The sequence below is a fragment of the Mangifera indica genome, chromosome 4, assembly GCF_011075055.1.
Source record: "Mangifera indica cultivar Alphonso chromosome 4, CATAS_Mindica_2.1, whole genome shotgun sequence".
Lineage (NCBI taxonomy): Eukaryota > Viridiplantae > Streptophyta > Magnoliopsida > Sapindales > Anacardiaceae > Mangifera > Mangifera indica.
The window spans coordinates 17,759,268-17,782,198 of record NC_058140.1 but is presented as its reverse complement, the minus strand read 5'-3'; the positions used below and the strand labels follow the sequence as shown (position 1 = coordinate 17,782,198).

The 22,931-nt window shown below is 35.2% G+C and overlaps 3 protein-coding genes across 6 annotated transcripts; 2 read left to right on the top strand and 1 right to left on the bottom strand.

The window, feature by feature from the left end:
• The first annotated feature begins 1,052 nt into the window (after positions 1 to 1,052).
• LOC123214567 (ATP-dependent Clp protease proteolytic subunit 2, mitochondrial) lies at positions 1,053 to 3,156 on the top strand. Its single transcript, XM_044634415.1, has 2 exons — positions 1,053 to 1,455; positions 2,631 to 3,156. Exons 1-2 carry the CDS (start codon positions 1,143 to 1,145, stop codon positions 3,056 to 3,058), a joined length of 741 nt encoding a protein of 246 aa, XP_044490350.1. The 5' UTR covers positions 1,053 to 1,142; the 3' UTR covers positions 3,059 to 3,156.
• Positions 3,157 to 5,116: 1,960 nt separating this feature from the next.
• LOC123214565 (ENHANCER OF AG-4 protein 2) lies at positions 5,117 to 18,136 on the top strand. Of its 4 annotated transcripts, none has more exons than XM_044634411.1 (14): positions 5,123 to 5,493; positions 6,397 to 6,473; positions 8,244 to 10,244; positions 10,340 to 10,862; positions 10,989 to 11,097; positions 11,394 to 11,506; positions 11,581 to 11,768; positions 11,880 to 12,531; positions 12,614 to 13,112; positions 13,882 to 13,977; positions 14,098 to 14,200; positions 14,361 to 14,561; positions 17,151 to 17,264; positions 17,812 to 18,136. In XM_044634411.1, exons 3-11 carry the CDS (start codon positions 8,641 to 8,643, stop codon positions 14,166 to 14,168), a joined length of 3,855 nt encoding a protein of 1,284 aa, XP_044490346.1. In that variant the 5' UTR covers positions 5,123 to 5,493; positions 6,397 to 6,473; positions 8,244 to 8,640; the 3' UTR covers positions 14,169 to 14,200; positions 14,361 to 14,561; positions 17,151 to 17,264; positions 17,812 to 18,136. The 4 variants fall into 4 exon arrangements, with proteins under 4 accessions (XP_044490347.1, XP_044490346.1, XP_044490344.1 ...); XM_044634409.1 differs by having other exon boundaries at positions 5,123 to 5,679; XM_044634410.1 differs by having other exon boundaries at positions 5,123 to 5,679; positions 17,151 to 17,379.
• A 46-nt stretch (positions 18,137 to 18,182) lies between these two features.
• LOC123214566 lies at positions 18,183 to 20,572 on the bottom strand. The gene is made up of 3 exons (XM_044634414.1): positions 20,294 to 20,572; positions 20,075 to 20,193; positions 18,183 to 19,152 (listed from the first exon to the last, which is right to left on the bottom strand). The coding sequence occupies exons 1-3, from the start codon at positions 20,414 to 20,416 to the stop codon at positions 18,369 to 18,371; spliced, it is 1,026 nt and encodes a 341-aa protein (XP_044490349.1). The 5' UTR covers positions 20,417 to 20,572; the 3' UTR covers positions 18,183 to 18,368.
• Positions 20,573 to 22,931: the final 2,359 nt, after the last annotated feature.

The window sequence follows — 22,931 nt, the reverse complement described above, 5'->3', positions numbered from 1 at the left end:
ACGAGACGATAAGCTCACTGGGTAGACAACAAGCTCCTGTTCGCTCTATGTTTTGCAGTTGCTGCCAATGAGACTCCTCTTCATTTGTTCGGCATTCTTCTGATGTATCTTCAATGATTCTCACTATCAATCTCATTATCATCATCATCTTCTTCAACTAGAAGCAAAATTCTAGGTGGGTTTAGTTTAGACTTGTGCTTGAGACTTGTGTATGGATGTTCTTCAACTCAAAGCACGCTTCACTCATGACTTACCCTCTAATCTACAACTATTATCCTATGTTTTTATTATTTTAGTCCACAAGTTCCACCTATTTAGCTTAATTTATTCCATTTTAATTTCTTTAAAATGATTTTTTTTGAATTTACTGTTTATCTCTCTATAAAACAAGTTTGAAATACGAGTTCAAAATAAGTATGAGCCGAACACAAATAATAAAATTATCAAGTGAGTCGAATACAAACATGTGATTGAACGAGTTCGGCGAGCTTGAATTAAATCTAAATTGAGCTCAGTTGAAAATAAATCGAGCTTTATTTATGCTTAACTTAACTTGTTTTCGACCCTAGTTAAAACGATATTTTTTCATATAAAGATTTTTTTTGAATTTGTATTGATTCATCGGATTGAAAGTAGACGTCAAATCCAATTTGAGTTATTATTAAAACTCTCTTTACCTATTAGATTAGAGTGGTCTAGATATGAACAGATAAATAATATTAAGTTATATATCAATCATTAGATTAATTTGAGTATGGTCCAATTGCTGACTAATTTTCAAATAAAGTCGATTGAGTTTGGATAAACAATTTATTAATTAATGCATTTAATTTTATTGGTTTAAAAATTATATATCTATAAAATAACAAAATTTTCATTTAGCATCAATTAAGGGAAAAAAAAATCTGAAATTAGCCCTATTTTATTAATACAAGGGTTTTAAAACTTTTTTTAAAAGAGTGGGTCCTGACTAAAATTAAACCATGTGATAAGGGGGTATAGCTGTCATTACTCAAAAACCCGAGCTACTTACCTCTTGCAGATATAATTGATTAATTACTTCCTGGAAGTAGAGGAGAAAGTAGAAGCTACAACCATAGTTAAACCCTAAAATTTTTTCATTCTCAAATTCCATCAACGAAATGCAAAGCATGAGGAGTCTGATTTCTAGTAGTGGCATGAGGAGTATTCTGCAATCATCAAAATCGTCCTCCTCCGTAATCGCATGTCGTTCTTATTCTCTCGTTCCCATGGTCATTGAGCATTCCTCCCGAGGCGAGAGAGCCTACGACATTTTCTCTCGTCTTCTCAAAGAGAGAATCGTTTGCATCAACGGACCAATCAACGATGACGCCGCCCACGTTGTCGTCGCTCAGCTCCTCTTCTTAGAGTCTGAAAACCCTTCGAAGCCCATTCACATGTATCTTAATTCCCCCGGTGGACAAGTCACTGCAGGTCTTTCTGATCTAAGCTATTCAAATTCGTGTGTTTATTTATTGTTTAAGTTCTGTTGGATCTTTTGTGTTTTTCGATTTTTGGATTATTGGGATTGCCGACTCCATTTGTTAGTTTCTCTGGGTATGCAGTTAACATTTTTATGTGTTTTTGTTAATTTATATCCTTTATGAAAAGTTAGTATACTAAAGAAAGTTCTTGAAATCTAATACAGTCGCAGTTTAAATTTGTTAAAACTAAGGATTGATGTGTTTTTAAATTTTGAGGATGATACAATCCCAGGATTTCAGAACAGTAATTACAACTCAATCAAACAATCTGATACTGAATGCAAAAGGAAATCAGCTGAATGATGCACCGGATAAGTGTTTTTATTTATCGAGTGTGAAAGTACATACTTGAGACACTACCGTTTGGCTTAACAGAACAGAACAAAATGACAAAAAAAAAAAAAAGAAAACCCTCAAGAAACTCCTGGCTAATTGAGAGGCCATTTCCCTTCAAAAAGACCCCAAAAACAATTCCAAATTCTGCTTTTTTTTTCATGCTTCCCGCCCTACCTTCTTGCATGCTCTCCTCTCTAACTAACTTGCAAGGCAGCCAAGTGGCTACTGGAATCTTCTTTATTCTTCACAACTTTTGCTTCCCTCACCTTCAACACTGATTGCATGCTTCCCTTCCCTTTACTGGAATCTTCTTGATCTTTCTCAACTCTTTTGTTACTTGCCAATTGCATGCTTTTCTTCCCTTATATGTGTCTGCGAGAGCAAACTCTTGTGATGAGTACTTTATCAGAGGACTTATTTGGATATATTTTGGAATAAAGGCGCTTCATATCAAAGAAAGAACCTGAAAGACCCTTCTGGAAAGAGAATAATTAACCTATCAAGTACTTTTCTCCGAATGCACTCCATTCTTATTTTTCCCTCTAGTTATTTTTTCTAAAAGCATGACACTGAGATTATTTAAGAGCTTTCCCTGGAAAAAAAAAAAAAAAAACCTCTTAGTTGCATTATAAGTTTCAACCAGACTTGCATTATCTGTTTTACCTTACTGTATGTAGAATGATTTATTTTTAGTCATATTTAAGCACACACAGTGATAAAATGAAAATGATATTGGTCATAAGTCAAATTTTTTAAGTATGTCAGTAATCCTTGTTTCTTCTTGTACAGGCCTTGCAATTTATGATACCATGCAATACATTCGATCTCCAGTCAGTACCATTTGTTTGGGCCAAGCTGCATCGATGGGTTCCTTGCTTTTGGCTGCAGGTGCCAAGGGAGAGAGGCGGGCACTCCCAAATGCAACTGTTATGATTCATCAGCCATCTGGAGGGTACAGTGGGCAGGCAAAGGATATGACAATTCACACAAAGCAGATTGTTCGGGTATGGGATTCGCTGAATGCTTTGTATTCAAAGCACACAGGGCAGTCAGTAGACGTTATTCAAAAGAATATGGATAGAGATTACTTTATGACCCCAGAAGAGGCAAAGGAATTTGGTATAATTGATGAAGTTATTGATCAAAGACCAATGTCCTTGGTGACTGATGCTGTTGGGAATGAAGGCAAAGACAGGAAAGAAAAAGGTTCAAATTAGGATTGAGGGTAAGATATTTATGTTTCTAATTTTGTAAACTTTACTTGAGATTCTATGCTTGGTTCCGGGGTTAATACAAAATTTTCTTCTTTCTGGAATATTTTAGCCTTGCCTTTTCTTTCATTCTCTCCCCCTTTTCTGGAGTGGATCTTCATTGCCTAGTGGCACTGTTTCTTGTTATGCTTTTTCTTTTCAGATATGCTTGTAGTCTCTTGAATATATGAGTTTCTAATTCATTAAGATTAGTATCATTGGTAGCAGATATGAATGAAATGATTTTGTGCTGCTAGAGATTCTCCTGTGACCTTAAGTCTGAATAGTGCTTTAGAGCGAATTACAGTTTGCAGATGAAAATCATAATCAAGTTTTGGTCTATAAAAGCTGGCTTTCTTTGTGGACTTCATTGTAAGTTTCCATAATAATGTGTTTCTTGTTGAGTTAGTTAGACTAATTTTATTTGAAGGTCATTTTTAGTGTATAAACTATCAAAGCTACATGAATGAAAAAGAGGGATGCATTGTTAAGAGCATGCACAAATATAGCTGAACTTCGTTTGTTCCATACAACTTGACTTATTCTTTGAATACTGATGCAGCCATAGAGAAAGGATCTTGCTAGTTTCTATGTAAGTCTTAGTTGTGGTAATTTATGGTTTTGTTTCTGGTAGGTTCTCATAGATGATTGGACTTTTGAGACTGAGTTGCTTTTAGTCTACATTTGAACAAAATTATAATTTGGAGCATTAGTATAAGCTTGTAGGATTTTTACGTTGATTTGAACCTGAGATTATTTTCTAGCTCATCTATGGGTGATTTTCTTTGTACAGCCTTTTCTTGATCTCTTAATATTATACAACCCAGACTTAAGTTTTTGGTTGTCATTGCTCAGACGCTATATATATGGCTGTTAAATAAGTGATCCTCATTTCTTGTTTTTATTTTTTCTATTGATAATAATAACTTTACTGCATTGTATGCTTATATATGTTCATTCTAGAATTTGTAAACTATAATAGGATTTTACCCTCTTCTTTCCTTTTGTTTTTGCCAGTAACATGGAGTGCATCCTGTTGTTATACTTTTGGTCATTTACTCCTTTACTTCTAAAGTTGTTAACATACATTCTTTATAAGATAAAAATTTCAAGATTATTTAATCTTGAGATGTAAATTCTTTTTTAAGCTTCTCAACATCCTCTTTGTTGGTATAGTTTGGGCAAGGGGGGATGGATTTTATATAAGTTATTTTTCAGCCTCTAACATACAGTTTCATTGCAACTGCACTCTGTGTTTGGGCATCTTATCTTACTTGGGACACATTCTAAAACTTTCTCAACCGTCTTCAACAGATACACAAAGTGTAGCTAGGACACAACCAATTGGCTGCAACGCAACAAAGAGAGCAAACCATGTAGGAATTCATGTAGTAAGATATACCTATTGATTACAGAAAACCAAATCAACAATTAACAGAAAACCAAATTACCTAGGGCTCTAAGCAAACGAGACAACCAAGGATTTTGGGGTCAAACATATGAAAAAGATTTAAAAAAAAAAAAAACACTAGATTTGCCCAGAAAACACATGTTTAGTTTAGGGTTTTACACTCATGCTTTACATCTATTTCACCCAAATTTTCACAAAAAAAAAAAATGTAAAAACCCCTAGATTTTGAATCTAAAGTTAATGTACAAAGAAAACTAAACTCTAAATACACTGTACTTTAACACATCATCCGTATATGATTTACTTAACAATAATCAACATATTTTCAACACGATAATGTTCCACATTATTTATTTAATAAAATTAGGAGTATAAGAATGTTATGCAATTTAAATTCAAAACACGGTAACTAGGATGAAATAGAAGGTAATTCTGGCTAAGAAAAAGGGGATATCGATGGAGTGAAGATGAAGACACGGAAAAGGGTTTAGAGTAATGAAATGTTAAATACGTTTGATTTTAATTCAAGATTAAAAAAAAAAAAAAGGTTACCATTTGATATACTTCCTTCCCCTAAATTAAAACATCGCAAGAAGACAAGGACGAAAGTCAGCGCCAGGAAAACAAAGAAGAGGCAGCGGCTCGTTCTCACGCTCATGCAGGCGTACCAAAAATCCCTTAATTTGCCAATCCCACCCCCGATTCACAACACCCGCCCCAACGACGACACAAATAGAAGCACAAAACCAAAACCCCCCTCTCACAAAAATATACCCTCTCTCTCATCAACCGCCTCAATCTCTCGCTTTACTTCCCCCGTTCTCTGAATAATCAATCAGCTATTTTCCTTGCCATGCGGTAGCGCTCTCCGACGCCGGAACTCCTAGACGCCGGTTGAATTTCCGGCATAATTTCCTGGATTTCGGTTTTTGTAGTTGGACTTTCCGCGCTATTCGATTCGATTGCGCTTTCAGTTTGGGAGCTTGTAGAGGTTTTATTATTTTTTTCTTTTTCTTCTTAAATAGTATCTAAGTTGCGTACAAGAGATTTATAGATAAAAAACAACATGGCTGGGGGTCGTAGAAAGGGAGGCAACAAGGCCAAAGCTAAGAGTCAGTTGAGTATGGGAGATCTTGTTCTCGCCAAAGTCAAGGGATTTCCTGCCTGGCCTGCCAAAGTCATTTTCTCTCTTTTCCTTTCCTTTCCTTTATTTTTAGCTTGATGTCATGGCTGTATTTGATGGACGTGATTTTGTGGTCTGTGTTAGGGTTTTCTTGGGCTCTATTTACTTTTAGATCTTACAGTTAGTTGGGAGTGGGTGCTAAATTAGATAGTTATTTATCTTTATTTTTATAGTGTTCTCTGTTCTGGCAATGACTTACTGGATGCTTTTAATTCCTTTTGGTTTGAATTTTGATTTCTTGTGGAATTATGATGTTACTTTTTAGTGGGGTTCAGTGGATTAGTGTTTTGTTGCAATTTGTATGTCAGATTTTGAGTTACTTCATGGATGTAGATCCCATACAGACTGGCTTGAGTTCTTCTTGACTAGGTTTTAATAGATATTTATTATCGTCAAAACGAAACTAGGTTTATTTGTCTGTTTTGATTTGATTTGGCTGTTGTTATATATTTATTGTTCTATCTGTTGCATATAAATTTTTCTTTGTCATTTGACTTTTAATTATTCTGCTATCTGGATGTTGAAATTTTTAATAATAATTCTTGAACTTCTTTTTCCCTGTATGTGCGTATGTGTTGACCAGTTTGATAAGTTATTTTGACCAGTAAGTTCTTTATTTTGCACTGTAGTGATTTACCTCTGTAAGGATTCTTAGGTTGCATTGTTATTTGTTTAGTATCTGATGTACTATGGTTGGTTTTGAATTTTCAGATTAGTCGACCTGAAGACTGGGATCGAGCTCCAGACCCTAAGAAACATTTTGTTCAATTCTTTGGAACACAGGAAATGTGAGTATGCTTTATACAATTGCTACATTATTGTTTGAGAATAGTAGATAGCTATCCTAACTATTGACTAGTGAGACTCATGGCAATAACAATGGCTGTATCTACTCAATTTCATGCTCATTGCTATTCTAGTAAATTGTGAATATTTTGATTAGAGCATATATTCCCTTTTTAATAATATTAAGCATTTCAATTGGTGATTGATGCCGTTTTCTATTTTTATTATAAATAACTTCATATTGCCATTTATATTCAGAATTATTAGTAGTATTTTTCATTTGATGTTAAAGACTGCTAATAGTTTGGTATAAAATGGATGTGTGAAACTACATTTAGTTAATTTATTCTGAGATTGGGATTATAAATTGCAGAATAACTAAGAATAAATTTGTAATCTCAATCTAAGAATAAATTAACTAAATGAGGTTGAGGAATATTTGCATGCAGACTTCAAAAAGCAGATGTAAGTCACTAACTCATGACTTACATCTGCTTTTTGATTATTTTGTTTTTTGCTAAATTGTGATCTATGTGTGGTTGGGGCTTATTAACTGTATAATTTCTTTTTGGAGATGGTTGTAATGACAGTTTGGATGGCCTAAAGTTGAGTCTTTAGGCTTGTGGATATACTGTGCCTTTATCCTGACTGTTCCTACCAGAGTTTTTTGGCCTACAAATATTGAGACAATTATCAAAGTTGGAAGTCTTATATTTAGCCTTTTTTTATGAATTTCCTCATAAATTAAGCATTATAGTTGTTTATTTAAAATTTTCTTTCCAATAATGTGTTATAAATATAATTGTCAATGCTAGATTTCTGAGCTTTAGGCTTATAGTTTCACTGGCAAACAGTTATATGTTTTAACTTAGTTTGTATGTTCTGTTCATTTTCTTAATCTACATATTAGAATTGTTCTATTGTCATAATAATAAATTAATTGAATTCATATGTAATAAGACGTGTTGGGGTTAGGGCTGGATTCGAGCCGAGCCAGCTCGGGCTCGAGCTCGGCTCGGCTCGGTTCGAGCCCGAAACGAGCCGGGCTCTGCTCGGCTCGATCGAGCTCGAGCCGAGCCCGAGCTGGCTCGGGTTGGCTCGGTTAATTTTTTTTTTAATTTTTTATTCAAAACGGCGTCGTTTTGATTTATATATATACACAAAACGATGTCGTTTTGATATGAAAAACGAGCCGAGCCGAGCCGTTAACGAGCCGAGCAGAAAACGAGCCGAACTCGAGCCGAGCCGAGTCAGCTCGAGTCGAGCTCGAGCCGAACTCGAGCCGGTCATAAAAAAACCGAGCCGAGCCCGAGCTGGCTGCGAGCCGAGCTCGGCTCGGCTCGAATCCAGCCCTAGTTGGGGTATGCATACCATTTTAAAATATTGCATCTATGACAGACTTGATAAAATATTTAAAAACCGTCATGTGTACAATCTAGCCAGAAAATTAATCTTTGCATTAAAATGATACAATAGTGTTTTAGATGAATTTGTGGGTAGTCATTTTCCATATATGTTTTTAAGTGTTTTAAATGAACTCGTAATCATGTTCCATTGGACTGTTTCTACATAATATATTTCTCTTCATGTTCAACAGAAAATATTGTATATTATTTTGCTAGTTCAATTGTTTTCTTATTATCAAAGACCAAAATGTTCAGTTTTTATTCTTTTGTAACATGTCAAACTTATCTTATTTCTCTTTTGTTATATAAGTTGATTGCTGGTGTATATCATCTTCTTACTTTGTCCCTATTTTCCTGTCACCACAGAGCTTTTGTTGCCCTGCCTGACATTCAGGCATTCACCAGTGAGTCAAAGAGTAAATTGTTAGCTCGGTGTCAAGGTAAAACAGTTAAGTATTTCGCCCAAGCAGTGAGGGAAATTTGTGGTGCATTTGAAGAGTTAGAGAAGGAAAAATCAAGTGAATTGAGATCCGATGCTGATAGATCAGCACCTGGTTCTGAGACTGTCTCTGTGGATGGGGCAGAGGCTGACTTAAAGGATGGGGCTGGTGCTGTCATACCTAATGGAGAATCAAAAAAGGAAGAAATAGGTGATTTTAGTTCTAAGTTGGAGCCTTGCTCTAATAGTCGAGGAGAAACTGACAGTGAGGATATAAAACCTTCTATTTCATGTAATCCATCTGATGATATTTCATCTCCGGCTATGTCATATGAGAAAAAGATGAAAATATCCAATGGGCTGCAATCAAAAGATGGACTATCCACATCTGCTTCAGACAATGTTTCTAATGTAAAAGAGGAAGTTTCTTGTGATAGAAAAGAACATATTGATCGGGTTAAGCATCCTATTAAAGGACAGAAGTTATCTGCAATTGGTCACAAGCTGAAGAAAATGGCTTCTGGGTCAAATAGGGGATATGAGGTTGTAGTTGAAGGACACAGAGGTAGCTCTACTGTAACATCACTGAAGGATGATTGTTCCAGTATCGGCGGTGATCTCCCTGATTCTGTTGAGCAATTTAAAGACACAGTAAAAAAGAAAATTACATCTGATGGCAGCATGATGGAATTTTCATCTGTTGCTTTGAAGTCAGATGTAAATGTCGGTGGTGGAAAAATAACTAAAGATGTGCTTAAATTGAAAAGAAGCTTGAAAGTATCAGATGATAACACTGTTGCTAATTCCAGGGATGAGGCTTGCGGAAATAAAAAAGGTGCCCAACCTGGGACAGCTGGGAAGGTTAAGATAGGAGCAAATGACATTTTACATCCTGCCAAAAAGGCCAAGGCTGTAGATTCGAAAGATGATTCTATCAAGGCATCTCTTTCTAAAAGTGTGAAGAGTGGTTTTTCAAGTTCTATCACTGATGGCAACAAAGCATTTAAACACTCTGACTTGAAATGGTCCCCATCCCATGTGAAGTCTGATATGGTTTTGGCATTGCAAGCTCAAACAAGTAGAAGTAAAGTTGAATTTGATGTTTCTGGTGATGAAGCTGTACTGCCTTTAACTAAGCGACATAGGCGGGCTTTGGAGGCTATGTCTGATTCTGCTACTATTAATTCTGATGATAAAATGGGGAAAAAGTCTCGTGAAATGAAGAATGATATGTCATGTTCTAATAATAATAAACCTCCAGCGCCCCAGTTGCCGAAAAGACGGAGACCTGTTTGCCTATTTGATGAAGATGATAATGAAGAACCCAAAACTCCAGTTCACAGAGGGTCTGCCAGAAATGTGAAAGCTCCTTCTGATAATTGTAGAAGTGCTGCACATAATGAGAGTCATGTTAATGCTCAGCAGAATGCTAGTGCTAAAGATTCTGTTGGAATTGAGAATATGCCAATGGAATCCTCATTGCAAATACATAACGAATCTGTGTCACCTTCCCAACCAGAAAATTCAGAAAGGGGGCCTGATTCTCATTGTGCAAGCAGTCCTGGGAAAGCAGAATCTGAGCAATCACCATTGAAGGAGGCTAATGCAATATTGGTTTCTCCTAAAAGGTCTCCTCATTTGGTTTCCAATACCAGGAAAACTGCGGAACAACATAAAGCCTCAAAACCCACAGTTACTAAAAGTTCTGGTGCTAATAGTCAGAAAAAAGTTCAGGCAAAGTCTGGTAAGGGTTCTGTTCTTGCTTCTGATACCATAAGCTCTCTTCAAAATCAGGTTGCTATTCAAAAAAATAGGGCAGCCTCTTCTGGAGATTTAACAAAAACCACTGCAAAAGCAGCTTCACATGTGAGCGATGCAACTCATTCGACAGAAACTGCACTAGATCACAGTTCGTTGCCCATCGAAATGTATGCATGATCTAACTCTCTGTTGTGTCAATCTTTGTATTTTATGGTCTTTATGTTTATAAGCTGTTCTAACATATATTTTATCATAACCACAGAATGGAGTCTAGTGGAGAAGATAGAAGCAGTTCGATCTTGGATTCCAAGGCTGCGGACTCTGTTATGTCCATGAAACATCTTATTGCAGCTGCTCAGGCAAAAAGGAAACAAGCTCACTCCCAACAATTTTCTCTTGGAAATCCTAATGCTGCTTTTACTTCAGTTGGTGAGGTCCAAGGGAGGAGCCCTAGCCCCTCTTCTGTGCAACCTTCTTTGTCTGGCACCAACAATGTGCGACAGGCAGATATGCATGGATTTAATAATCATACTAGTTTAATTTCTCCTTCAACTGATGGTCATCAGTTGGCAACCCTTAGTCAACTAGATAATGATGAAATCGAGGAAAGAAGAGTTAGTTCGGGACACAGAGCTGGTGGAGGCTCACTGAGTGGTGGTACTGAAGCCGCTGTTGCTCGTGATGCATTTGAAGGAATGATAGAAACTTTGTCAAGGACTAAAGAAAGTATTGGACGTGCAACTCGTCTTGCCATTGATTGTGCCAAGTATGGTATCGCTAATGAGGTAGGCTGAGTAAGCTGTTGACAACGTTGCTTTAGTTGTCAGAAATAAAATATTTCTTTTATCTATGGGATTATGAAGTAGTCTTGCACTCTGAAGGCGATATTTGAATCACATGATTTTGTGTAGGTTGTGGAACTTCTTATCCGCAAGTTGGAGAGTGAGCCTAGTTATCATCGTAAAGTGGACCTGTTTTTTCTTGTGGACTCCATCACTCAGTGTTCCAATAATCAAAAAGGTATTTCTCTCTCTCTCTCTCTTTTTGTATTTGTGTGTACTGAACACATGGGTAACTGTTCTGAGAGATATTGTTTTCATTTAAATAACTATTTCTACTCTACATATATTAATTGTATTTCATGTTGAACCCTGTTCAGAATTTTGATGGCATAGAATGTTGTATTATGGTTATTTCTCTTTTTTATGATTTTTATATACTTAGTGGGAAGGAGTATTTGTTATTTATATTGAACTGACTGAATGAGCATCAGTTTATTGACCTATTTAGAGGTTTGTCATGTAATCCATATTTAGGTATTGCTGGAGCTTCATATATTCCTGCTGTTCACTCTGCATTGCCACGACTTCTAGGTGGTGCTGCTCCACCTGGAAATGGGGCTCGTGAAAATCGTCGTCAATGTCTCAAGGTAATATGAGCTCTTTTAATAGTTGTAAATCCTCCATCTAAGCTTAAGATAGATTTATCTTTTCCTTTCATCAGGTTTTACGTTTGTGGCTTGAGAGAAAAATTTTGCCTGAATCTCTTTTACGGAAATGCATGGATGACATTGGAGTTTCAAATGATGAGTCGACGTCTGGGTTTTCTTTAAGGCGACCATCTCGAGCTGAGCGTGCTATTGATGATCCAATCAGAGAAATGGAGGGCATGCTTGTTGATGAGTATGGAAGGTGTGAAATTGAAAGACTGCATCTTTCAACACTTATTTTTTTCTCAGTTTGTAATGTTTCTGAATGGATCTGATTTTCATATAATTTGCTTTCATGTGTGCTTTTTATCAGCAATACTACATTTCAGTTGTCTGGCTTTCTACCTTCCCATGTGTTTGAGGATGAAGAAGAAGAAGAAGATCTTCCAAGCAGCACTTATAAAGAAGTTGATGATGCATCACCAGTAGAGCAAAGACGTGCTTCAGGAGAGTCAGAAACATGCACTGTTACTCCCAACGATAGGCGTCATTGCATTTTGGAGGATGTGGATGGGGAGCTTGAAATGGAAGATGTTTCTGGTCATCCAAAGGATGAAAATGATTCCTTTGAAATAGAATCACAACAGCATGGCTCAGATAGGATGTTGGAGTCAGTTTCAAATAATTTCAGTGAGTTCCCCCCTTTACCTGACGGTTCTCCTCCATTGCCTCCAGATTCTCCTCCTCCCCTGCCGCCCTTGCCTCCATCACCACCACCACCTCCTCCTCCAGTGTCTTTTCCTTCTCCTTCTCCGCCACCTCCACCTCCGCCTCTTCCATCACAGCCACTGCCACCTCCTCCTCTTTTGGGGCTGCCACAATCTATGGTACCACAATCATCAGTGGTACAGTCACAACCTTCATTAGTGTCTCAACCGTTACTGACACTGCAGTCATCAGTTCAGTCTTCACCTCAGTTGGCATATCAACCATCTGTTCCTCGTGAATATTGCAACACACCCAGTGTAAGACTTCTGGCTCTTTTCTTTTTAGTTTTCACTTATGGCTGTATAGGTATGTTATTGTAGCTATCTGTTTTGTTTGCAGGGTAATCAAATTGTCCAAGTATCTGGGAATACTCCTCATGGAGGTCATATTGATAATACTGTGAAAAATGAATTATTTACACAGCAATCACCTTTCTTTGTACCAACAGGAATGTGCAGTTCTCGAGAACCTTCTGGATATAATTCTTCAAGGCAGTTGGAATATGGTCATAATGATATATATTTAAATCCCCAAGCTTCTCAACCAAACCAGCAATTTCAGCAAAGCAATACACCATATTTGCAAAGACCTCTGCATCCTTCCCTGCCTCAAACCTCTTCCAATCATTTCTCATTTACAAAGCCAGGGATCCAGCAACATCCTCATCAGCATTACCCCTGCCCATATGCAATGCCACACCCTGATAACCAAAGGCGATATGTAGGTGATGAACAGTGGAGGATGTCATCAGGTGAATTTAATACAGAGAGTCAGCATGGTGTGTGGATGGGTGGGAGGAGAACCCCCCCTCAATCAGGACCTACATTTGTCCAAGAAGGTGAGCTGCTGATTTTTTTCCTGATTTGTAATGTTTTAAACAGTTTTAAAATCCAGTACATTGATCTTATCAATTGCTAAAACACATATCAAGTTGTAGTGCTCTCAGTGGAAACCAGTGGCTCTGTGGGGCCAGATGTCATTTATTTTTCTTCTTCTTCATTAGAGACTGTTTGCCTATAGTTTGGCTCATTGAATGATATTGACTTGTATCATTATTTGATCTTTGGTTCTAAGTTAACTGTTGTTATCTGGCCTTGAATTGTCATCATGGACAGAACTTCTTTTGTTGGCTTTAAGTTTTTGGTTTTGCTCTTGCACTTCTTGTTCTTCTACAAACAGCTGGTAGGTCTAATCTATTGGAGTGCTTTTAAGGTGGTCATTAAAAATTTTGGTTGCTGAAAATGATAAGGAATCATTTTCATAAATTACAAAAACTTTTGACAAGTTGTGTTTTTAAGTTTTAGCTTTTCCTGAAGGTTGGAGTCCTAAATGAGGTTGGAATCTAATATTTCAGAGGAGGCCAAAGAGGTTCCTGAAATAATGTGAAATATGCTTTCTCTAGTTGGTTTTCTGGGCATATGTGTACCAGTTTGTCTTGTTCACTTCTGTGCTTGTGTCCATGAATAAATTTCGATACGAGCTTTTTACTTTTTATTTATTTTCATCCACCAATTTCATTGTTAGTTTGGGCAATTTTTATTAATTTTATATTTCCAATACATTTTTATAGTTAGCATTGTGAAGTGTTAATTTTTCTTTGGTTACAGGTTACTTTCAGCCACCTATTGAAAGACCACCTACAAATAATATGGGTTTTCAGCTACCTGCCACAAACAATTTACCAGCTGCACCTCCAATACCAGGTGACTTCACCTAAAGGAAAGCTAACTTTTTTTTTTTGGAGGCCAAAAGTGATCTAATAAAATTTGAGCAATTGAGCTCTAGCTATAACACCAAATGGCTTCTTGGTTGTATTACTCCAGGTCACAATGTTTCCCAGATGTTGCCATGTAGACCAGACATGTCAACACTTAATTGTTGGAGACCAGCTTAAGAATAAACCTAAAGCCTTCTTAACTGCTTAAGGTGAGTTCTCATCTTTATACAGCTAATTTTGATTGTGCCAGAATATTTGAATTTCAAGATTAAAGTGAAAGTTTACACAATGTGATATTGGGCTTAGTCAAAATAATACTCTCCTTCCCTCCTATCCTGATCAGATATTATTCTCTGTTTCAATTTTCAGTGTGTGGATTGTGATACAAGTTAAAAACTCACAATAGATACTTCTCAAAAGGGGGGGTTCATCGTGTGACCATATCCGTTTACAGCTTGAAGGCAGTGTTATTTATGGAGACTATTGGCAGGACTGTGTATATGTAATTTTTCCTGACAAATGTATCCAGGGAACATATGCTTCCAAGTGTAGGCTCATGTTTCTGACTTGGTTAGTACACCTGTTTCTTATCTTTTGTAATTATACTGAATACCCTACATAAAGAAATTTGTTTCTCAAGTGACATTTTTTCGTTCTGTTGAATTGGGATTCATTCATTAGTTGCTAATTAATCTATTTATCTGTTGCTTAGCCCATTTCTCGCAATATGGGTGTTTAGCATGTTCTAGTGATAGAATGAGTGCAAGCTCATTGCAGTCTTTTCTACTTACTACTAGAATGTGGAAGCCTAGAGAGATTTTATGCACAGTTTATGATTGTGTTAGATAAATAATTTCTCATCTGTTAATTACTGGAGTCATTACTCAGTTTTATCTATACTAAAGTTGTCCAGCTCTTGCATATAGCTTTAAGGAAGACTCTGGTATGCCCAATTGAGACAACAATGTTTTAAACTCAAAAATTTACACTATATTTGGAAATTAGCTCTGAGGTTTGATGTTAAAGGATTAGATGGATTAGTGTTTGGGGTGGATTTTTAGGTGAACGTGGAGCCATTTTATCAGTTTAGGTCTGATTGTATAACAGAAGATTTTGTTAAATCACTGCCACTAATTGAACCAATTAGTTAATGGCAGTGATTGGTTCAATTAATTGAACTATTTTATCAGTTTGATGCATATAGCTTTAAGAAACAGTCTGGTATGCCTAATTGACACAACAATGTTTCAAACTAAAAAATTTACACTATAATTGGAAATTAGCTTTGGGGTTTGGTGTTAAAGGATTAGGTGGATCAGTGTTTGAGGTGGATTTTTGAGTGAAATTGGAGCTATTCTATCCGTTTATATCACCTGTTTAAGGTCTGATTGTATTACAGAAGATTATGTTTAATCACTGCCGTTATTTGAACCAATAATCTTGGGTGATCTAGTTTCTTTATTGAAACTGATCCACTACTGTGTTTCTCTTTTTCTTTTATCAATATAAATACAATTTTATGCAGACTCCTATATGAAAAAATAAACCAATTAAAGAATTTAAGGGAATTTAATTTCCTACAGTTTTTACATCTTTGGAGTTTAAGAATTGTTTATATAGAGGTTATGTGTGATTTTTCACAATTACTTTCTAAGAGAGCTGTGTACTCCCATTTATAGGCAATGAACTTCCTATTTCCAGAATCATTGAAATATAAAATCAATTCAATGGAGAACTTCTTATCAAAACAGTAGCAGGTCATAGCACTTTTCTAGTGATTAGTCTTATCAGTGGAAAAGAAGATATCCATACTGCACTCTGATGGCCTTCGTCCTTATAGACATCTAAAGTTAATAAATAAATAAGGTGACCCCAATACTGAAATAAAAAATATGAAGACTTGAAAGAACCATTACAAAGGTTGCTTGTTCTTAACCTGTGGGCATGTATAGTTTTGCTGTTAAGATGGTTACTTTCCCACCCGGGTATGGTTGTGGTATTGTCATGAAAGTGTCTGAGTATTCTCCCCCTTGTTAGTTCTGGGTTAGGTGGTTGATAAAGTACAGAAAAGTTTAGAGGTGTTATGTTTTCTCAGTTTGAACTGGTAAAATAACTGTTTGACAGGTGGTTTATGTTGTGTGTGTTTGTTTGTACTTGCTATATTCTGTGCTTATGTTGTATTGAACTCACGCTATGACTCTCGTGGTTGTTTTATGGAAATTAGATATTGTTGTCTGTTCTTTACTTGGAATCTTCATTTTTTGTTGTAGTCTGAATCAGTTTCATGTTCTAATTTGCAAATTTCTTTTCAAGTTTGTTGCTGAAAGTGGATTTACTTGTATATTCATTTGGTATGTCTTTCAATGGAAATTTATGCTGCATCTTATGAGAAAATTAAAAAGAACTTATGATGGGTACTTGGTACAAGAATGAACTTACAATTAAAAGTTTTTAATAACTGAAATATTCATCTCTTATACTCTGAATGGGTGTCAGTTTGTTATGCGTTTTATCTGAATGGGAGCATTAATCACTATGTTGTATAGATTCGTCTCCCTCATTGGTTTTCTGATATTTCTGTGGATTGCTAGTCACTGATGTACCAACCTCATTCTATTTTTAACATAGAGTTTTATCGTTTTCTTAAAAAGAAAAAAATTTCCTTCTCATTTATTAATTCTGCTTTCTATAGAAGAAGTTCATTCCAATTTTATTCTATTGAGGAATTTTGTTAGCGACAAAATCTTTTTACTGGGTAATATGCTGGTAAAAATTTAGAAAGAAGGGTTTAATGCGCTAGTGATGTTTTGAGCATAAATCTACCTTATATATCTGGGCTAAATATTCAGTCCATCAGGATTGAGGTCAGTTGGCCAAGGTTTTTGACCTGGATCAGCTGCATTTTAAGTCTCAAAGATGTACATGTTCTAATACTGTACATCTACTAATACAGTCTATTCCTTTCTTGTTTAACTCGTCAAATCCTTTTGTTGGGATGTGGTCAAATTACATTTTCATCAACAAGCTTATTGTGCTAGCATATTATGAGACTGGGAAATAGAAAATTTTACTCTTCAGACTGCTGATTCATCTCTTCTATTTCGTAATTGAACTTTCAGTTCTAGAGCAATGAGGTAACTGAACATGATATTGTTACAGGTTTGGGCATATTACAAAAGCTGACAACTCTTAATTCATTGGGTTTTTATCTGGTTTTCCATTGAAGAATAATGTCTGAATTTCCTGGAAGAGCAACTACATTGAAATCTGGAGGTAAATCTTTGACATGGACTTTGTGCCGAGGCGGTTCTCTTTTTACAAATGTCATTTTCGTATAGAGTTAATTTATGAAGGTGGTCTCAAAATTAGTCTTCTGAAAATAATATAGGTATAGTTTTCTTATCCAAGAATAACTTTTTTTTTTGTCTGTAAAAATTAATTTTTATTAGTCTGGAAAATCCATCTTTCCATGTTTTCTTCGCTGGAAAATGCTTTGATTTCACAGATCTATATAATTATATTATTGTAGGGTTGGTATTATAATCTGATAAGATACTGATATTGTTGTAAATACTACAGCTATTGAATTGAGCTTCTTTATGAATTTATAAATGCCAAGTTTGAAATGCTGTTTCAATTAGGGTTTATTAATTGACTGAATGTGATATACATTATTATTTTAGCAGCTTCAGTTTAATTCAAGTTGCGCATGGATTTTTTTTAACTTTTAAGTTTAAATTGTCTGAATAGAGTTCAGAAATTATGATTTTTATGTCTTGTGAATCCATGACTTTGGAATAAATTCTTTATTCATATGTAGCCATCCACTTGGAAACTTTTGCCCATGGAAGCTGGTGGCTATCGTCTAATTAACTTGGGAGTCCCTTGATCTCCATGTCAACGATAAAGGAAGTTTGAAGATTTGGTTTATAATTCAGGGCAAAGCCATAATTGTAGAAGTCAGGATTTTGGAGCTGGCTGCTGCACATTTTATTAATACAGAATTGCAGAAAGAATGCAGCTTTAGTTAAGAGTTTAACAAAGTATTACGGCTCAAACTTGAACCATCAACATAACTACTGTTTGTCAACTGCAATTTTGTCAAAATTATGGATATAAATTTGATCACGTAACATTAGCAGGTATGGATTCTTCTCTATGAAGTGTTGAACTCTAAAATACCATTTCCAGTTAATGTTGAGAAAAATAATAAATTATAATGTGAAGCAAACAAAAATTAGTTTATGTTTAACTAAGTAACCTTTTCGACTTTCTGTTCTCTTGTCTACTGTCTCTCTATTTGAACAAGCTAAAAAAAATTATAATTTAAAGGCCTGACAAAATGAGGATCAACATAAACAATTGAGTTTCGGAAGATTAATCAACTGCAGTTTTGTTTCTTCGACCACTCATAGTGTTTGGCAATCCATCCAAGATTGGTTTTGCGATTGCCACAGTCGAAAGAACTTGTAAATCCCATTTTGAAGCAGGCCAGATGGGTGACTGATGCTCTAAATTTGATGTACTTGATGATTTCCTCACTCCGGAGATTTGGTCGCCGAGAAGACTATCTCCCAATACAAAAGGTGCAGGACTCAGCCCAGTTTTCATAGCCTCCGCTGCTGATACAGATCGGTAAGTGGATTTGTGTCTGGGGGATAAACTCTTTCCAGTGATTGGTGATACCACGAGCCCATCTGAGCTACCGTTTTCCTCCAACACCGTTTCTGGGGGCTCGGAAGCAAAGTTGGCTTCGGATTTCTGACGCCGTCTAACCAGTTTCTTATTCCAATTATTAGGTTCACTCTTTCTAACATCTGCAACATTAATGTTATCGTTCAGTTCATCAGGGTGAGCTAGATATACATTGGCATAGCTTTTAGATCTTCTATTACTGTCCAATGGCAGACGGGAAGTTGGGAAGGATTCGAGTAAATGCCAATCCCCCAAATTTCGAGCTTCGCCATTCCTGTAAACCACCATCTCAAAACGTTCTGACATGGGACTTTGAGCTGTCGGTTTTAGTCCGTAGTAGCCTTGTAAAGAACTCATGGCTGGTGAGATTTTCCTTTCAGGAGGCAACTTAATTCTAAGTGACTGGAATGAGTCAAATGGACCAAGATGCATTTGCTGTTCTGAGTTCTGGTCACAAGTGATTTGCCTGCAAATCATCAGTTGTAAATCATATTATGGGACAAAAATCAATTGGAAGAATGTAATGTAATGGGAAATACTGACAACATACTTATCTCAAATGTCACATGTATAATTTAAGGGCAGTATTTGAGGCCCAGAGATTCTATATCCTACGAATTTTGCCAATTTTCTTTCATAGAGAAAGAATAAAAAAATCATAGAGTTGAACATGAAGTAAATCATAAAACTGAATTAAGGATAAAACAGATATTCAATAATGTAATAACACATATGAGTGTGTACATATTTATATTCTAAAATAGATACGTATAATATTGTCTTTTCTCAAATAATAAAACTATGTATATTTATTTTAAGTATATAAATATATACACATTTTATATGTCATTATATGGGTAGGTGATTTTGAATTAAGAGTAAAATAATACATAATTATACGATGATACGTATGAATGTGTATAAATTTATATATTCAAAATGAGTACGTATAATATTACTCTTATACACGCATATCATTTACCCCTTTCTTCAACATTTGAATTCTATTTCAACTTTAAAATCATAAACATTGTAACTGTGTTACTATATTCATGTGTATGGCTTATGCAAATCAATAAGCCACCAACTTGTGTACAAGTAATACGCCGTGGAAGGTAAAAAACTTTCATTCTTTAATCTATTATGCTGAAAGAAAAGAAAGGGGAAGCCATGATAGTCAGTTTTTTATTGTTTTGCCTTGTGTAAAGAAAAGGTATGGGGAGGCCCAGATGATATAACAGTACATATACACGATAAGAATATACAGGTAATACGACGGAGAAAGTATCAATATCAGCAGAATTTCTTCTTCCCTGTTTTTAAGAGAAAAGATCAAAACAAATAAACTGTATCGTACAGAATGAAGGGTAATAGAAACAAAAACATACCCTGGAATTTCATGGGCATTTGATGGAGGATGCTTCCCGGGCGACGGAATCTGTAGTGATTTCAGACCAAACATTTGACGATCCGTCGACAACCCATTCATCTTCTTTATATCCGCCACCTAAAACCATTCACAAACAATATTGAGGCAATGCCTTGCTCAATCAAAATCAAAACCATGAATTTAACAAAATGTTGTTAAAATTTTCCGGGGAAATCACCTCAACTCCATATTTGATGGCGACGCCAACAAGGGTATCGAACTTTGAAACAGGGTGGTGAATATAATTCTTGTGTTGGCGATCATAAAAACACCCATTACAATTCTTATTCCACCTCTCCATTCAATCAAACAATGATCGAATATTGATTCATGAAACAACTTTGATAATGTTGTAACCGGGATTTGAGATGAAATGGATGCTCTCCAGACCCTGCCTGCCTGCGTTATAAATAAAGGAAATGATTTTCAAGGCAAGGCAAGCAAAAGACGTGTTGCTGTTGTTATTATTATGTTATGTGTTGGCTCCGCAATTCAACAACTGGGTCAACTTTACTATTTCAGATACCATATTTGCCTTTCATCTTCATCACTAACCTTTCTTACTTCTCCTCCTCCTCTTCTATTATTTGACTTATTTACCTAAAATTGTAAACAACAGGGGTAAATTTGTAAGTTCATTGTTTAATGCTATATATTTATACACACACACTGTTTTCTTAAATTATTACCTAAAACAAAACTAATTAACCTTTTTTGTATATCTTTAAAGCAATCCAACATTATTTGGAAAGAAAATTATGGGATTCTATTTAGAGCGCACAGCATTAACTTTTTATGAAGAAAATGAGAAGGTTTATTTATGATTTTTCTATATTTCATACTAGATAACTAATACATAAATTAGATACCCAGTTTAGATTTTATGGTTAAATTCTATTATAAATTTCTTACCATAATTCTATAGTACACTCTTATCTCTTCATTCTCCAAACTGGGGTTATAGAGAAAAAGAAGAAGAAAGAAATGAAAAGAAAAGTTTAAGCAACAACTGGTTTAGTTGTGGGTTGTGGTGTTGCTTATGATCTTTTGTTTCATCTTTTTAGAATTATCACAAACTTTATTTATTTATTATTTATTTATCTTTTTGCTGTCTGTCAGTCCTACTATAAGAAATTCATCCTGTGACTTTAGCCATGTACATTTATGAATAATCTCATTTTTATATAATTAAACCATTCAAATATACTAAAATTGTAGTAAAAACAAGCAGAAAATAAATATATGTTCAAATGAATAAAGTTCAACCAGTCATCTCTCCTGGGATTTGGCTTGCTTCTATAAATTAAACTAAACTTTCCAGTAATAAACTTTAAGGGAGGCTTTCTTTTTACCATTCCAAGCTAAGAGATGTCTTTACAAATTAATTAATTATTATATAATAGGCCTAATTTTAGTCCATTTATTTAACTCAAATGGAAGAAGAATGAATAGTATTTCAGTAAATCTTGGAGACTAGAACCCAAGGGTGTTGGACCATTGAAATTTCTATAATGAAGCCCTGAGTTTGAGTCTTTATTATATTTATGAAACCTTAATTTATCCCGGTGTACCCATTTAACAAATATGAGCAGGGGCCAATTATAAAAAAACAAAAAAAATCTTGGAGACTACAATACAGTATTCTCTTATTATTGAAACCAATAACTGCCGGCTTCAATATTGGTGATCTACAACATCCTTCAAAAGATACCTTTTCCCCTCCACAAATTTTGACTGTATATACATAGACATTAACGTTACCAACATCTCTCTTCCTTCCATTAGAAGAAAATAATAGTAAAAAGGAATCTACCGCTTAAAAATAAGGAAAAAGGTTGGTATGGTAATTTGCTTTCTCTATTATTCATTTTGTTTCATAGAAATGAGGCCTTCTTACCATTTAATTAGGAGTTAATGTTGACATATATTTGAACTTGTACTTGGATCATTTTACATGAAGTCAAATGACTATTTCCACCCAAAGTTTGATGAAATGTCAATTCCCAACTAAAAAAATCAAATTCTTCCCTGTCATTCACAAAAATAACCTTTGATACTCAAATGAAAAGGGGTATATACTTAGAGTTTTGCTTAAATTTTAACATATCGAATGATTTATGGTTGAATGAGGAAAAAGGACATTGGCAAACGGGAGGGGCTATGTGATATGAATCTAAATGGGTATGAGAAATTGATTTATGACTTTTAGGTTTCATTAGAAATCTAAAGGGGTATATACTTAGAGAGTTGCTTAAATTTTAACATATCAAATGATTTAGTAGGGGTATTGCTCAATATACTATGAAATTCTGATTGAAGAATATCTATTGGATAATGACTTTAGAAAATTTAGGAGATTAACTTGATTGTAATTGTGATAGTTCAATATTTCATGTTATTTTATCTTGTAGTAACTTGCCAAATTTTGTGTTAATGTTTCTTGACAAGTTGTATTGTCACCTGATATTGTGTAAACAAACCTGACAGCCTTTGATATTTTGTTGACATAAAAAGTGATATTATGGTAAATTTTGGTTTGATTTTTGTGATTATTGATGAATTGGGAAATTGTTATTGAAGTGTAGTTGACAGGTTTTGTGACTTTGTTATATTGAAATGATTATGATGAAATTTTCTTTTGCTCTTTGATCCATCCATAACAAAAATGACAGGGAGAAATACATGCAAACCATTGTGCTAAAATGCTTTAGAAAGAGGGAGCTTATAGACATTTTTAGAGGGGGCATGCATTTTTCAAGCAGATGTACGATCATTCTTGTTCAATAGATAATTGTTTATAGTTAAATTTGATCTCG

Excerpts from the sequence above, each read along its gene's own strand:
- LOC123214567 (XM_044634415.1), top strand. The coding sequence starts at position 1,143 with ATGCAAAGCATGAGGAGTCTGATTTCTAGTAGTGGCATGAGGAGTATT. Across the intron at positions 1,456-2,630 it reads CGGTGGACAAGTCACTGCAG|GCCTTGCAATTTATGATACC; the intron begins GTCTTTCTGATC and ends CTTCTTGTACAG.
- LOC123214565 (XM_044634409.1), top strand. The coding sequence starts at position 5,569 with ATGGCTGGGGGTCGTAGAAAGGGAGGCAACAAGGCCAAAGCTAAGAGT. Across the intron at positions 10,863-10,988 it reads AGTATGGTATCGCTAATGAG|GTTGTGGAACTTCTTATCCG; the intron begins GTAGGCTGAGTA and ends GATTTTGTGTAG. Across the intron at positions 11,098-11,393 it reads GTGTTCCAATAATCAAAAAG|GTATTGCTGGAGCTTCATAT; the intron begins GTATTTCTCTCT and ends ATCCATATTTAG.
- LOC123214566 (XM_044634414.1), bottom strand. The coding sequence starts at position 20,416 with ATGGAGAGGTGGAATAAGAATTGTAATGGGTGTTTTTATGATCGCCAA. Across the intron at positions 20,194-20,293 it reads CCATCAAATATGGAGTTGAG|GTGGCGGATATAAAGAAGAT; the intron begins GTGATTTCCCCG and ends GAATGGTTTTAG. Across the intron at positions 19,153-20,074 it reads AATGCCCATGAAATTCCAGG|GCAAATCACTTGTGACCAGA; the intron begins GTATGTTTTTGT and ends GATGATTTGCAG.